Below are 16,467 nucleotides of genomic sequence, written 5' to 3' on the forward strand. Positions count from 1 at the left end.
TCTAAATTATAGTTTTAAGATCAGAATTAGAATTGAACGAGAAATTTACGAGATATGTGAAAATCAAATATTAGGGTTCTAAGAAGTTAAATTAAGGTGATACATAACATGTTTAAATTTTAAATGATTTCTTGCTTGTGCATGTAAATCTAACTTTCTGTTAATATTGGATCGATTAATGTAACTAGACACGAGACCAATACGTCGAGAGTAAAAGACAATAAACGTTCGTGCAAGCATAAGTTTATTTCCTTACATAAATCTATTAAGAAACTAAGCTAGAATTGTTAGTAATGAATGATGAAATGAAATATATGTGATATGATAATTTGGTATGATTTTGATTGAGTTATTACGATAAGAAATATAAATGATATGTGTTATGAAATTATTCGACTTTAAGAATGTCTGATTAAATGATGTCAGACATAGTTGGGTATAGTTAACAAGCTAATTAGGGTCTATCGTGTATAGGAGTCATGTGGAGAGTTGATGGAGTTTTACGTATTGCTTGCACTTATGTGCTTTAGTGTGTTTGGTGGATATTTGGTGTGTTGAATGCTGGAAAAACTGATTCAGAAAATAGTGCTTTTAGGCACAACGGAAGTATAATTTTTTTCTTAAAATCGAGCCTTGTGATATTTACAGTAGACTTGTTCATGGGTCGAATTATCCATACAAGCCTAAAATCTGGAAATGTTTGGTCAAAAATATTAGGCCTAAAAAGTGGGTCTGGGCAAAAAAAATTAGACCTGACGGGCTCAGCCTTGAACGTTCAAGGCCCTAGCCCGGCCTAACTCATTTTTAAGTTTATAATACTTTATATTATATTATTTTTATATATTATGTAATTTAGAACACATTAAAAAAATAAATATATACTAAATATATAATACTACTCTAATGTAAGCATTAAAATAATGTTAAAATGACTATATAAAAAATATATAAATTTATTAAATATTAAATATTAAAATAATATAATATAATATAAATATTTTTAAAAATTAAAAAAAACAATATGGGTAGGCCTAAAATGATCTTGGGTTAGTCTTTTGTAAATATGGGCGGGTTTGAGTAAAATTTTAGGCCCATATTTTCAATTGGGCCAGGCTTGGGCAAACATAAAGTATTTAATATCATGCTTAGGTCAGATCCAAACTCGGCCTAGCTCGACCCATGAACATCTCTAATTTATAGCAATAAACTCTTAATCAAAATTATACTTGTGCTTTGTATGAGGCGATCTAAGTCAATCTCGACTTTCTACTAAATGACCTTCTACGCTATCCTCAAACCCTGAATTGTTTTGAGCGTTGGCTCAAACAAAACGAACTAAGTGCATAGAATGAAAATTTTTCTTAACTTTCAATAGGAAAGTTAGTTCCTATTTTCTAACAGGATAAGGACACTCGTGTGTAAATAGGTTAGCTCATAGTCTCTATTTATAGAAAAACGGCACAAAAGTTATGTTTGGATAAGTTTTAATTAAATAATAATAATTTAATAAAAAAAAGGGTATTCGATTAGAAGTAGAATACTAAGGGGTAGTGGCAACTTTAAGGGGACTAGGGTTTGTTGCTCTTCATCATTCAACCAATCCTATTTGGACCTTTCGTGTATTTGATATTATTATATGTGTTATCTGAATTTTTATTCAACACTTATAATTTATCCAACCTAATAATTATCTTCTATTTCCCAAAATATTACTTATTTAATTAATTTAATTAATTACTTTAACTAAATTAATTAACTAAATTAATTTTCCAATTAAATTATTTTCTCAACTTAATTTTAATTTCGTTAAAGTCATGACGACTTTACTATATTAGAACCTATGAGAAAATATATTTAATTACCTAATTCAACAAATCATATTGACTAATTACTTTAATTTTCACTTTGAACTTCAATTATTTAATTACTATCAATTAAATAATAACTCGAAAAAATTAAATTAATTTCTAAGGCATCTTTTGTACTTAACAAGAAAAAATATTTATTGCGGATAGTGATACATGTATATTTCTCTTACTGCATCATTTTCATTTATTCCATACCATTTGTTCTACATGAAATTTGTTTTGGGTTATCTCAAGCTAATGGAGGGACCGATTGGAAATATATAATTAAGGCTCAAATAATTTGTGTTTAAGTTTCGGCTCTTCGTCTATTAAGTACAACATTATTTAATCATGGACCCATTCCACTAAAGTACCATAATTAAACTCTCCCTTATTATATATCATTATGAAAGTTACTCATTAAGTGTTCATTGAATGACTTTTTCATAATTGTGTTACCGTCATGGTAACCATTACAAGTTCATTCATAAAAAGTTAATTATTTTTCATCTATCATGTAATATTGATGAGAGGATATCATTTACCCTTTACTGGGCTATGAATTTCACTGTTGTAAGTGAAACTATATCATACAGAAGTCATATACCCAATGTACTAGCTTTTGGCTTTATTATCAATTGAACACATGCTATAAAAACATTAAAGTATACGAGTCATGCACACATAGTCGCTCAAGATTAAGGTAAGTCACACTATGAATGTCGCAAGTGAATAAATCCATAAACCGATATAGGATCTATTTTACTTGGGTCATGTCTATGTATTGTTAGTCCAATTAGTAATATCTAGTCTATCTTATGGGAGTCAACTGTTCTGATACCCAAGAAAATGCATCTCCCTATTTAGACTTGATAGACGGTATATTAGTCTTTCAATTGATTTTCTCAACTCTAATTAGACTAAAGACGTATTTAGAATATCTACTAATATAAGTTGTCTTTCTGCATTACGATCCAACCATGTAGTGCCGCTTAATACTAGTTTAAACATTGCATAATCAGTGAGTCAATATTTGTTTTCATTTTGCTTTGCATGTAAAAACTGTTGAGGACATTACACAAAAGATATTAATGATAATGATGGATTTTTATTAAACCAATTTGTTTGAAAAATTACAAGTACATAGACAAAATCACTACAATAAGAGCACTAGATTGTTGGAAGATCGGATTTTGAAAACGCAACAGAAAATAAGTTTAAGGAAAAATCAGAATTTAAAATTTTTTCCAAAACAAGAACTTGGTTGTGTTATCTAAAGTAATAAACAGTTAATCAAAATCGTACATTTTGATTCATCTAGGATGAACGCTTCACTAGGGGTGTTCATTCGGTTAACTGACCGATTAACCGACCCGAAATAACATTAACCGAATTAACTGACCTTTCAAAATTTTTAATCGTTAACCGAACCGAAATTTTTTCAAAAAAATTAACCGAACTGAAATTTTTTCGGTTAATTCAGTCAGTTAACCGAATTAACCGAAAATTATATGTTTTTTTTATTTTTGGTTAAAAATTAACCGAATTACCCGAATTAACCGAATTGAATCACTACATAATTAAATTATTTTTATACTTTTAGACTCTAGTTTTATTTTTAGTTTTAGAATTTTATTTTTATTTATTAAATTATTTGTAATTTTTATGATTGGGTTGGGTTGGGTAATTGGGTTGGGTTGGGTTGAATACTTGGGTTTGGATTGAGTTTAGGTGAATAGTGGGCCTATTTATATATTATAATTTTATTTATTAATCTTTTCGGTTAAACCAAAAAAATTCGATTAACCGACCGGTTTCAAACCGAATTAACCGTTAACCGAAAAATTAAAAAATAATTAACTGACCCCCGATCGAAAAAATTCGGTTAACCGACCGAATTCGGTTAATCGGTCGGTTAACCGAATTTTTTCAGTTTTACCCAAATTTTGCACACCCCTACGCTTCACCGAGTAGTCTTCTCCGCTACCCTCAAGCTCGTGTCTGTTGAGTGTGGATTCGCTTTAAATCAAAAAAATTTACAAAATTACTAGTGGAGAAATTTCACAATTTTTCTAAACTTTTTGAGTCAAGTTGTAAATATAAAAAGTATCTCTAGAAATTTTATGGAATAATTTCTTCAGAGAACTTTCTCTCTAAAACTTCTCTTTAATTCAAGTGTGTGTATGAATAATGACTCAAGCTCTCTTATATAGGGAGAGTTTAGAGAGAGTTCAAGGATTAAAATTTATCACCTTAATATCAAATTAATAAAATATTATCAAGATAAATATCAAATTAAATAATATTATAAAGATAAATATTTAATTTAATTTAATATTAAATAACATTATCAAGATAAATTAAATTTAATATTAAGTTCGTTAAAATAATATTATCTTTGGAAAAGTTAATTTGAAATCAAATTACCCAATAGAGTCTCACTAGGAGTGTAATTCTTCCACTGCTCTACCGCCGAAGAACCATCATCGCTGGCCATCGATCGGCTACTAGATCATCGTCGTCATAGCCATCATGCCTAGTGGTGTCGTGGCTAGTGCCACTTCCCCCGGCACCCCGAACTGTCACCATTTTGTCTGAATGGGCTTGGTCGTTCGGTCCTAGTCAATGATGACCTAACTGATCTAGCCCAACCACCAGTTGAACCATTGGCTCAGTTTCATATACAAGGCCCAGTTCAACCAGTTTTAGGTTTCGGTCTCAAGTTTTGGTTCTCAGATTCAATTTTTCGATTTCGAGTCCAATTTTTAAGTTCAATTACCCATTAGGCCAATTGTTTGACTTGAAAATTAATTTTCAAAAATATCGTATTTATTTTAATTAATTTGATTAATTTAATTTTACTTGATCAAAATTAATTTTCCCAAAAATAACTAAAATTTTCCAAATTAATTTTCCAAGAAAACTCTTTAATCAAGTTCTCTAGTTGAACAATTCTCACAACCACCTAACTTAATTTCATATTGAATAAATTGACCCAATTAAATTATTTCTAAAGTCATAGAATTTTCTTCTGATTCAAATGCAGTCCGATCGAACTTTTGTTGAGATAACAGAGGGACCAATCATACATATACAATTAGGCTCGAATAATCGCAATTATATTCAGAAGCATTATTCTGATAATTTGCAATTTACTTAATTATGGAGTCAATCCATAAGATGTACCATGATTGAAAACTCCTTGTTGTGTACTATTTACGAAATCAATATATTCAATTGCTTTGTCCAATGATCTTGCCATGTATATGCTATCTTCATATGATATCATTAATTCCTTTGAGTTAAATTTGTTCCCTCAATACAATCCTATTTTATCTCAATGTCATCATTGTGTCTTCTTAATGATTAATATTACCACTGCCAACTAATACCTATAATAAATTGCTCGTTCGAGAACAAGCAACGGGTGACCACGTTCCATATTTATCAATCAACACAATGCCAATTAGAGGATATCATTAACTCTTTAATTGAGTTATTAATTCAATTATTGCTAGTAAAGTCATGTTATACACAAATCATGTACCCGATATACCAGTTATCGGCTCGATCATCTTTAGAGTATAAGCCTCCACTTATATTAAAGCACATGAGTTACATATGTATGGTTAGTGATTAACTCAAGATTTAGATAAGTCATACCATGAACATCACAAGTGAATTAATTAATTCACAAACAGATTCAAAATTAATTCAACTTGAGTTCAATCTAATGTATCATTCTTCCAATGAGTACATAAGAAAATTTTAGACTATATAGAAACATTTTTATCTCTTTCTATTTTTCTCTTTTGAGTTAAATTCTCTCGTCTCTCCACCCTTTTAGATCCTCTATTTGACTAATTTAAAATTTACAATTAAATTAACAGCCCTTTATGCGACATTTTATAATCAAATGTTTTATTTAAAATGAATTTTCAAAATTAATAAACATCAATTAACAATTTGTTCATTAAATAAAGAAAAAAAGACTAAATTTTAAAAGTTTGAAAAGTATAAAGATTGACAGATAATTATTATTTTTCTCTCGTTCCAACCCAACCCAAACGAGAAAAGGAACGTAAAGCCACACTTCTACAGTACTGCTATGTTCCTTGGTTTTATAGATGATAAACACACAATGGTGATGCCAACCTTAATAAAATGCGAAGATGTGGGAAGCAGCAATGAAAGTACACTGAATGCAGCAGTGTGAGAAAAACTAATTTGGGGTTGCAGGTTTGATTGATGAAATAGTGCAGTGAAGCAGGAAAAAAAAACAAAACAAAAAACTATTTCACAATCTAATTCTAAAAGAATTATCACACCATGTACAACAAGATCAGATTCCCCTTCCACCTCGTTGATGAAGGAAACCTCTTCGGGATACACCGTTTCAAAATTACATCCTTCATAGTGTTGAATTAAGTACTACTTTAATATGGGGGGAAAGGAAATAAAAACATAAAATATTTATAACCAAACAAAATCAAACACACCTTTCAATTGCATTTTGCAGGCATGTGAAGGGGGCTGACAGTGATGACTTCAAATAGATCAAAACCAACTCCGAGCCAGTAATAAAATACACCTTCCCCAGTCAATAAGAGTCAAGCAAATCTGCATGCAACTCAAGCTGATATCGGTTCATATGGGTATGATAGCCATGGATGCTTCAGAGCCTCTGATGCAGAAGGGCGCTTCTTTGGGTTTACTTCAAGCAAATGAGCAACAAAATCGATAAAGCCCTGGTCCCCCATAGGCAATCGATGCCTCAGCGATGTCTTCTTGGGTATCAGATATTCTAGTCTGTTGGTCTCCTGAGATATTGGCAAATACACACCACTTTTAAACCCAAATGCATTAGCATGAAAACTACATTCAAGTGGGAAGCAATGTCCAGAATAAACTACTTTTAACCAACAAGTAAAAAATTAGAAAATATGGACCTGATTACGTTCATAAAGCATGTGATTCTTGGTAAAATATTTGTATGTATCCCGTCCTTTTGCAAGCATGCCTTGTTCAATGGGACCTATGATTCCAATTACCCTCGCAAGTAATGTCGCAGGTGAATCATTTTGGAACAGGACCTACACCATCAAATTGAGATCAAATTGTACCAAGCATTCATAGACAGGTGTAGCAATAAAATCGATAAATTATAAACGGTAATGAATATATCCTACACTTGAGGCTAGAGAGAAATAGAACAGAAGGGAAAATTAATTCTCCGAGAATATTATCCATATTTCATATACACATATATACATATGTATCACAATGAAAGAATACCGGTAAAATTAAATAAAGAAATCAATCAAAGTTGTCAGTACACAAACCAACTATATTGATTGTCCTAGGGTATGCCACATGCAAGTATGTAACTGACACGGATATGTTCAATTTTTTTCTTTTTTTCCAGTATATAGCGGATCATATCTTCAAACCTATGTCTAAAATTGTATCTAGCATGGGTTATGAGCATGGGTACTTCAAGAAAATGACAAGTCCGAATAACATATAAGTCAATGAAATGAATGAACGAAATAGATCTCGATACCACAACATAAGAAACATTTTCTTTTGGTCAAGTTTGTGCCACAACTTATGTCAGGCAACTTACATATCTTCACTTTAACAACTCAAGCAACTAGTCTTCCTGAATTTTTTTAACCAGAGACTTGCAAATAGTAAAGTTCCAAAATTTAATCCATCCAGCATTTATGGATGAGGACATCACCAAATGCAATTACAAAGAGGTCATAAAATTGAACAATATTTTATTCCTCTTCTTGTTTTAATTTTTTCAGTTTCAGAACCAGTGAGTTCACTTCAAACCTAAATCATGTTCAGCCGAGTCTTTTTTCCATCGAATTTAATGATTTGTTCAAATGCATGATATTCCCAAGCTTTTTTGTTTATAATACTTTTTCTCCAAAGTAGTAAAAGAAACAATGAAAAAAAAAATTAGGTGTTAGAAAACCACATATCATAGCATGGTTCATAAGAAGCAAATACTAATTAATGTCTAAAGAAGACCAATACTTACATTGCCAGTACAAAGTTCAGCCAAGATGCAGCCAAGTGACCAAATATCAATCTTCTTATCATATTGAAGCCCTAGGATAACCTCTGGAGCCCGATAGGACCTGGATTGAACATAGGAGCATAAATGATCCGTCTCAAAACAACTGCTCCCAAGATCAATGACCTTCACCTCACATCTACTATAGCTTTTCACTAAGATATTTTCCGGCTTCAGATCACAATGTATTAGGCCAAGGCTGTGCAAAAACTGAAGAGCCTCCAAACACTGAATGGTAATTGACTGCACAGAAGAATTTAAAAGAAGATGAAGTAATGGCAAGACATAGACTAGATGCTCTTCTGAAGAAAACAGCTTTCCAAACCTGCAATCTTGGCATTGTGAAGTAGACTTCTCCACCTGATTCCCTATTAAATTTATGAAACTCGTATAAGTTTGCCTTGAGAAGTTCACACACTATTAGCAAATGCTCCTGGAAAATAAAGAACAGTCAGCTGCTACTCAATTCAACATGCATTCTTGAGTATGTACAGGACACTATGATGCATTAGCCCAAAGATAAAAATTTTAATTTCACTATCAGAGAAAGCAGTTATAACATGCCAACTTGAACTTCAACAAATATAACCATTTGCCTCTGGGAGCCAGATTTGTTTAGAAAATTTTCCGCATTAAATGTATGTATCAATAGGAACGTGAAAGAATTAGGACTAGAAGATATAAAATAAAAACTATAAAATAAAAACTAAACATCTAAATGTATGTATCAACAAACTTGCAAACATCTAACCAATGGTAAAGAATATAAAATAAAAACTATAAAATAATAAGAAAAGGAAGTAGCCAGTATCTAGGAACATTAAAAAGCATGTACAAGGAATAAGACAGTTGTTGGCCAGCATTTTCTTACTCGGTAGTAAAAGTAATCATACAATCGGAGAAGGTGATGCTTATCAGCTGGATCATGTTTGTTAACATACTTGAGAAGCTTAATTTCATCAAGGCTTTGATCAAAAAAATCCTTGTTGTTCTTTATAATTTTGACACAGACATCCATGCCAGTGTGTAGGTCATGTGCTTGTATAGCTTTACTAAAAGCAGCTGATCCAAGATACTCAGTGACATGATAGCGCCCAGCTATAACAGAGTTCAAAACAACATGGAAATTCTTGTCCTCCTCAAATCCAGTTCTGAAAAGCAAAAAGAGGGCATATCTAAGTTAGTCTGTTTGTAAGAACTCTACAGTATAAACCATACTAGGGAAATATTTCAAGCAAGTAGAAAAGATTAAGAAGATATGCCATAGGTTGTAAAAGCAGTAGAAATTTAGCTATTTAGATGTTAGTGCCATCGATAACAAATAGCTACATCTATGAATATTCAAGCAAGTAGAAAAGATTGAGAAGATATGCCATAGGTTGTAAAAGCAGTAGAAATTTAGCTATTTAGATGTTAGTGCCATCGATAACAAATAGCTACATCTATGAATATTCAAGAAGCTTCTTTCTTTTTGGGGGTGTGTGTGTGGTCCAATGATAATTGCTATCAATCAATAGCAATCATTTAGTGATCAAGTTATAAGTCAATCATCATCTTACAAGTTAAACATCGTATTAAAAATTAATAACAGGACAAATAAGTGAAAGAAAACTAGTTTCAACTGCCAAACGGTGAACTGGGTAAAATTTAAGCTAAGAAACAAAACATGAGCTTGCTAAATACTTGGTAAAGGAGTAGTAGTCAACAACGAGACACAAATTAGTTAAATGCTATGGTGCATAAAAATATTAATCTAAAACTCTTGTCAGTCAGAAAACTAAAAGAGGGAGCTTGCAACCAGCTTTGTCTCTCCAACCTCAAGCAGAGTTCATGGAGAATACCACCAGAGCGGTTCAAGGATGAAGACAGAAAGAGAAGATACATCACACCATTTATGCATCATTTAAATTTTGAAAAACATGCCTGTTTTTCCTATGCACAATCTTCAGGTTGAAGGTCTCAAATTCCTCCTCCTGCACTTTAATTTGCCTCACTTGCTCTTGGACAGCAGCAACCTCTTCATCCTCAAGTGAGATCCCAGGATCTTCTCTCACACCACTAGTTTTCCCTTCTTTTATCTTTGTCTGCTCTTGTTCATCATAACAATAATTAGATAGACTAGAAGGACTGGAATTTGCAGATATTACAGCATTGCCATTGTTTTCATCCCTAGAACATTTTCCGGCTGAAGAATCACTGCTTTTTCGTCTCCATGTAGCAAGCATATCATCAGACCCCATCAAAGCACTCAAACAATCATCATGTTCATCACCAGCTGCATTACAATTACTTGACCATTGAGACTTACTAGAACCAGCCTGCACCGACTGCCCATCTCTTAGTGGAGGGGGAAAAGAAAATCCCCTATCTGCAAGATTCTTCACCTGGCAAGTCAGACCTTTATCATTCCCAGTAACATACTTATTTGTATCATTTTTTCCAGTTTTCCTTTTATCCCTAATTGATTTATCAATATTTTTCCTGTCTTTCTCATGATGACTTTGTCTAGACCCTCCAACAACATCGTGATCATGAAAATATTCAAAATCCCCTTCACTACTTTCTCCAACTAAACTTTCACGTACTTCACTGCCAATATCAGCAGCATCACTGTTGATTCCCACACCAATAGACCTAACTGAACCATGCTGTTCATCATCTATATATATATCATCCAGCCGAGATCTCCCACTCTCGTTAAGAACTTTCCCATCCTCTAGCATGATAAGGCCATTTCTCTTTGTGACAAATCCCTGCCAAACAGGTTCAGAGCGAATCAAATTAAGCTCCTCTTCATCCATTAACTGCCCATCATATTGGGCAATTAAATCATTCTCACGGGTCCTGCTATTCATTTCAGTTCCAGACAGCCCTATAGGATCATCAGAAGCTGCAACAAGTTCAACATTCTTTGCCTGGATATAATGTTCACCAGAGAAGTAAGAATCATCCTCCGCAAATGATTGATCATCTTCTTCATCCTTGGTTTGACTTCTTTCTTGTGGATCAGGAATACTGGCATGCCCAGTTCCCTTCTCATTGTCACTAGGATAATCAATTTCATGAGCTAGAAACCAGGCTTCATCCTCGATAGGTTGCCTCATGTAACCAACATCATCATCATCATCATATTCATCAGAGTCCCAATACTCATTTGCATAATCAACAGATTCACTCAATCCATCACCAATAGTAGCAAAACCAGAAACCAGATCAGATGCATCTTCTGCAATGCCCTGACTCACAGAGAGCCAACTACCTCCAGCATTCCTTTTTCCACCTGGATCATCATAAAATGGATTTACAAGCTTTACTCAGCAGAGTTAAAAGAGAAATAACCAACTGCTCTAAACAAAAGCATCATCGATAGTTATGAACTTTATTCAGGTCCAGACAAAGAAAACTTAGCATCCTACTCTAGGGAACCAGAGAATGCCACAAGTTGAATCCCTTTTATGAACATAAAGGGCTAACGTGAAAAAGATTAAGCATGAAAATCAAATTAGAGTTTGGAGAGTAGAAATTAGACTATTGTTCCCTTATTATCCTACAGCAATTGGCTATAATTTTTTTAATGGCTGTCCAAAAGATTTAATATTTGAGTTAGAAGTTTTAGTTGTGGGATGATATATATAATCAAGGAAGAAGATTAACCACAGTCATTCACCCTATATGTTTACACTAGATAGTAGCAAGACTACTTGACATCAAATTGAATTTAACTTTTCCGGCATAGAATCTTAGTAAATTAGCAAGTTCAGCATTAGTGCAATACTCCAAATACAGCCACTCTTAAATTATTATTGAATATATCTGTCCTCTAAAATGAGTTGATACTTAGCCTATGTTTGGATTGGAGGTTGGCAAAGGAAAGGAAAGTAAGGGAAAGGGTCATCCTTTCCATTGTTTGGATAGACTTGATAATTTAAGCTATGGAAAGTGAGGGGTATTGAGTATCCCTTGCTTTCCCTTAAAAGTTAAAATTTTTTACTTAGCCCAATTTGGGGGGAAAGCTAGGGAAATGAAAGCAAAACAAAATTTTAAGATGTAGAGTGTCTTTTTTCTCCTCTATTTCTTTTATAAATAGTTTTATAAAAAGGTTATAATTGTAAAAATTTATTATAATTATTCCTTTCCTTTCCTTTCCATTGTTTATCCAAACAAAAATTATTAAAATTACTTTACTTTCTTTCATTAATTTTAGTTATCCAAACAAGATAAATGTAATCATTAACTTTCTTTAGCTTTCCACTCTTTTACTTTTCCTTTCTTTTCCTTCACTACTTTTAATCCAAACATAGTGTTAGTTTCTGTGAGGTCTGAAACCTGAATTTGTCATTTCTCTAGTGAGAAGTACTTCTGTAGCTTATTAAAAATCGTTTTCAGAGGCTGGGATGCTGGGATGATGGGTTGAACTCCTCTTTGCAAAACTCAAGTGAGAAGATGTTTCTAAGCTTTTGTGTTTACTTTCAAATCATCATTTTTTTCTGGTTTCTATAACAAATATTAGGGATGAGTTTATGCGAACCAAGGCATAACTTAAGAAGTAAAAGGAAAAGGAATATATAGCATGAAGACAGCTTAACCTCAAAGTAACAAATATCTAAAATGTATTTAAATAACATGGTGGAATGTTTTAACCCACCAACTGCCAGATGGAATCTTTTCAAGTTAAGAAAGACTTTACTACAACAAATTGGACATGTCTTAAAAGTTTAGACAATGCATACATATAGACACAGACAGAAAATTCATATTTATCTTACCAGCACATATAATAAAATGAAAAGGAAAAAGTAGAAACATTAGATGTTCGGACAATTAGCTAATTGCAATCATTAATTAAAATAAAATCAACTATCACTGTAAGTATTCATCGAATAACCACATAGTTATATGAACCAACCTGAAGAGCTTATCTCTTGCCCAATGGGAACGTCCAGATAGGACCCTATAAGGAATGCATTGTCAGCACTAGTGAGCTTTGCACCTGGGACATCACGCTCATATTTTTCCTCCCAATTGACATTCAACGACTTCTCCTCCGACTTGAGTTTAACTGGTGGCAACCTAGGAAACTCTTCCTTTGGATTTTCAGATGCAAGAGGGACGACTAACCCATTTTTTCCTTTTTGCTGAGCAGCTCCTTGAGACTTCCCAAAGAATAGAGCCCTTCCAACCTCATCTACCTGTTCCTTAATTGCTGCCCTAACATCAGGTGCACATGCCTTCTGTTTCCCTTCTCTCTTTTCTGAAGTATTAACAACATCATATCTGATAGAAACATCCCCCTCAGGGAATGGGAAAACAGTCTTAACAGAACAATTTTTCCATATCTCTGAAGACGCACTAGCGGGTTCCTCAGTTCTAGACCATCTGCTATTATCAGCAAAGTTTTCCATCAAGTATGCACTGGTTGTCTTATAATGCTGATCAAGCTCCTTAGTTTCACTGGCATGAAACTTATCATACTTGGAATCTACATTAGCTTTGCTAGTATTCCGAAGCCATGAACTTTTGACTTCACCTGGAAACATAATCTCTTCTCCATACTTAACATTACCTTTATCTGTTTCAGAAGCTTCAGCTGTACCACATCTTGACAGGTCTTGTTTCTCTAGCTCCAAAAAGCTAGTGCGATTATCAAAACCACCATTTTTGTATAGATCAGAGTGATTGGTAGTATTTAAGTTCCTTGACTGCAAATTAAGTACAGTCTCCTCTAAATTTTTAGAGAAAGTGAAACTCTTATCACTTATCACTTTTGCTTCATTAGGTTTATTATGCTCCCCAGTAGAAACAGCATTTCTCGATTTGCTTTCAGACCCATTTCTGCCAGCCCCACACTCTATCTCTTTTATTATAAGTTCCTTAGAAACCTCACCACTGTTTTGAGAACCTAAACCATGACTTTCACCCACTGTTTTTTTCCCCTTTTCTTCTTCTAGAACCTTGCCAGAGTCCTTTTCTTCAAGGGTAAGTTTCTGAAGGAATCCATTCAAATCAGGTCGGTTACCGAGTTCACTACGCAAAGCCGCCTCAGCTCTAGTAAAGCGATTTCTCCTCAGAAAGTCCAAAATCACGTCTACTGAGCTTGGTTCCGACATTATGAAGTGCTATAGATCTATATGCAGGGACTAGAAGCAATAAGTTACTGAACCTGAAATACACAACCAAAAGAGACAAACAGTTTATTTATTTTAAGTCAGAAACGAAGTTGAACAAAAATGCCAGCTTCGAATGCTCTTTTCACATTAAGAAAACAAGCTTTGGAGAAGAAATCAATAAATTTTGAAACATTGAGTTTTCTCCATTTCCTACAAATTCAAATATAAGAAAAGTAGCCGAAAAGAAAAAAAACAGAACCTGGAATATCCATCTAGCATTTTATTTTATTGGGCTGCCAGGTGAAATTTGATTTCTTTTTTGGTTTTCTTTTATAGTAATGGCCTAGTTCCTAATAATAATAACTGAATCAAGGTTAAATAACAATTGCAAATCCAAGAAAACAAAACTGCTACTATTAACTAGCAAATAAGGGTAGCGGTGATTTTTTTCTTAACTGGCATTACCTACTTGTTTTAACTTCAATTACTAAGAAGTACAAATCCAAATCCGAATCCGATATTTCTCATTCTTTTTTTTTCCTTACTACTGAAGTGTAAAGTATTCCTTTTTCCCTCTTTAAAAATCTACTCCTGATTCCGAAAAAGAAAACATAATATTGGTACATTTTCGCAGACCTAGAGAAATTCCCAATCTTGTGAATCAAATCTAAGGATGACAAGATCCAGGGCTCCAACCCAAAACCCTAGAAATTGACTAGAAAACCTTAACAAAACTGAGATTCAAATTTTAATTGAGTCGGTCAAAACCGGAGAAGAGATTCAAAGAAAAAACAAAGAACTTACAGATCGACGAAGAAGAAGAGCAACCGCACCGATCTCTGTTGTTGGCCTTGGATTCCATGGCCCCATTCCACATTAAAGCTTCAAATGCCTAAAAAATTTACATCGCTTTTTTTCTTCAACTCTGCCCATCGTTTTATTTTTCTTATAGTTACTATTTTTCGTTTTTCTCTTCAGCTTTTTTTCTTGGGGGGGGGTGTGGGGGTCGGTATTGAACTATTGGTTTTTGGCCTGCAATTCTCTCAAGCCTGCCATGGCACGTAAGAGCAAAAAATTTTAGAAAGGAAAAGAATACTAGTGTTCGATAATAATAACTAAAGAGGCAAAATACCATTTTAGCTCTCAATACTTACATTTTTTATCAACTTGGTCCTTTTTAGCTAAATTTTACTATTAACTTCTCAACAACTGTTAAATCGTTTTTAATAAAATACTACTATAACATCAATTTTAACAATATTGTTATAACACTTTGGATAATAATCTACTATTTTTATATGTTATGTAACAAAAATTTTAAAACTATAAAAAATTTGAAAAATAAAAAGTTCATAAAAATTCAAAAGAAAAAAAGCATGAAGTAAATGTGGATTACTATACAAGCTATTATGTTTAAATTTTTATGTTTTAGTCAGTATTTTCTTTAAAAGTGACTCTTTTAAAATATTAATATTTTAAAAAAGTTGAGGTCAAATCTATCTAAAAGATAAGGATCAAATTGATAAAGATATAAAAATTAAGGACTAAATTTACAATTATGCCTAACTAAATAAATAATTGTATATGATTTCAAAAAATAATAATTGTATAACGGATGCTTATGCCTCGCGGTTGCTTGGCAGTTCTGACATTGTCCCGTCCATGATCTCATAGGTTCGATTTAAAATAGTTTGAATTTACGACAGATTCTTAATAATTTAAATTGGTTCAACTTTTCTATAAAAAATATTGTTGAAGTGTATTTAAATAATAGTAAAATTATTTTATTTAAATTTAATTATAAAAATTTTAAATACAAGTTTTTAAATATGCTTTCATATTTACTGAAATTTACATTGTTAAATTACTTTTTTTTTAAGTTTAAATTGAATTGATCCAATCTAAGTAATATCAACTTAAGGAGGTTTTTCATCTTTTCCGCCACCATACATTATATTTGGGCTCCTAACATCATAGGGTTTGTCCACTTATTCTCCCCTTCATATCAATCACTGACAACTCTCCGCCCTACACAGGTGAGTTGTCTCAAACTTCTCACTATATTCTCCTCCCTTGTTGAAATCTTGCATAACAATTAATGCAATGAGAGTAGATCAAAATAAAATTAGGTAAGATGACTTTGTCCAACAAAAGAACTCCCAAAATACTTGTGTTTGTTCACAATAATTTCATAACTAAATCAATTTAGCCTCTTTTACCCTTTTCTATTCGATATAGATTTCAAATATGTAAGCCATTGGATTTCAATAGCCAATCTTAGAAAAAAAAGTCGTGAATTCCTTGTTACCTTTAGGGTATGAACCTTCTCCGACCATCATATGCATTCATATATTTTATATATTTTAGGGTATGAACCCAACGAGAAATGTAACCCTCACTTATGCATACATAGTATATATCTTAA

The 16,467-nt window shown here is 32.7% G+C and overlaps 1 protein-coding gene across 2 annotated transcripts; it reads right to left on the bottom strand.

Annotated features, from left to right (window-relative positions):
- Window positions 1-6,179: 6,179 nt before the first annotated feature.
- On the bottom strand, window positions 6,180-15,101 carry LOC105787297 (uncharacterized). Of its 2 annotated transcripts, XR_008197582.1 has the most exons (9): window positions 14,847-15,101; window positions 12,842-14,095; window positions 9,859-11,215; window positions 8,807-9,086; window positions 8,261-8,368; window positions 7,900-8,178; window positions 6,797-6,940; window positions 6,347-6,667; window positions 6,180-6,256 (listed from the first exon to the last, which is right to left on the bottom strand). XR_008197582.1 is itself a non-coding variant. In XM_012613680.2 (8 exons), exons 2-8 carry the CDS (start codon window positions 14,040-14,042, stop codon window positions 6,479-6,481), a joined length of 3,558 nt encoding a protein of 1,185 aa, XP_012469134.1. In that variant the 5' UTR covers window positions 14,043-14,095; window positions 14,847-15,101; the 3' UTR covers window positions 6,180-6,478. The 2 variants fall into 2 exon arrangements, 1 of the variants encoding a protein (XP_012469134.1); XM_012613680.2 differs by having other exon boundaries at window positions 6,180-6,667.
- Window positions 15,102-16,467: the final 1,366 nt, after the last annotated feature.

This window comes from Gossypium raimondii, chromosome 7 (genome assembly GCF_025698545.1).
Source record: "Gossypium raimondii isolate GPD5lz chromosome 7, ASM2569854v1, whole genome shotgun sequence".
Taxonomy (NCBI): Eukaryota; Viridiplantae; Streptophyta; class Magnoliopsida; order Malvales; family Malvaceae; genus Gossypium; species Gossypium raimondii.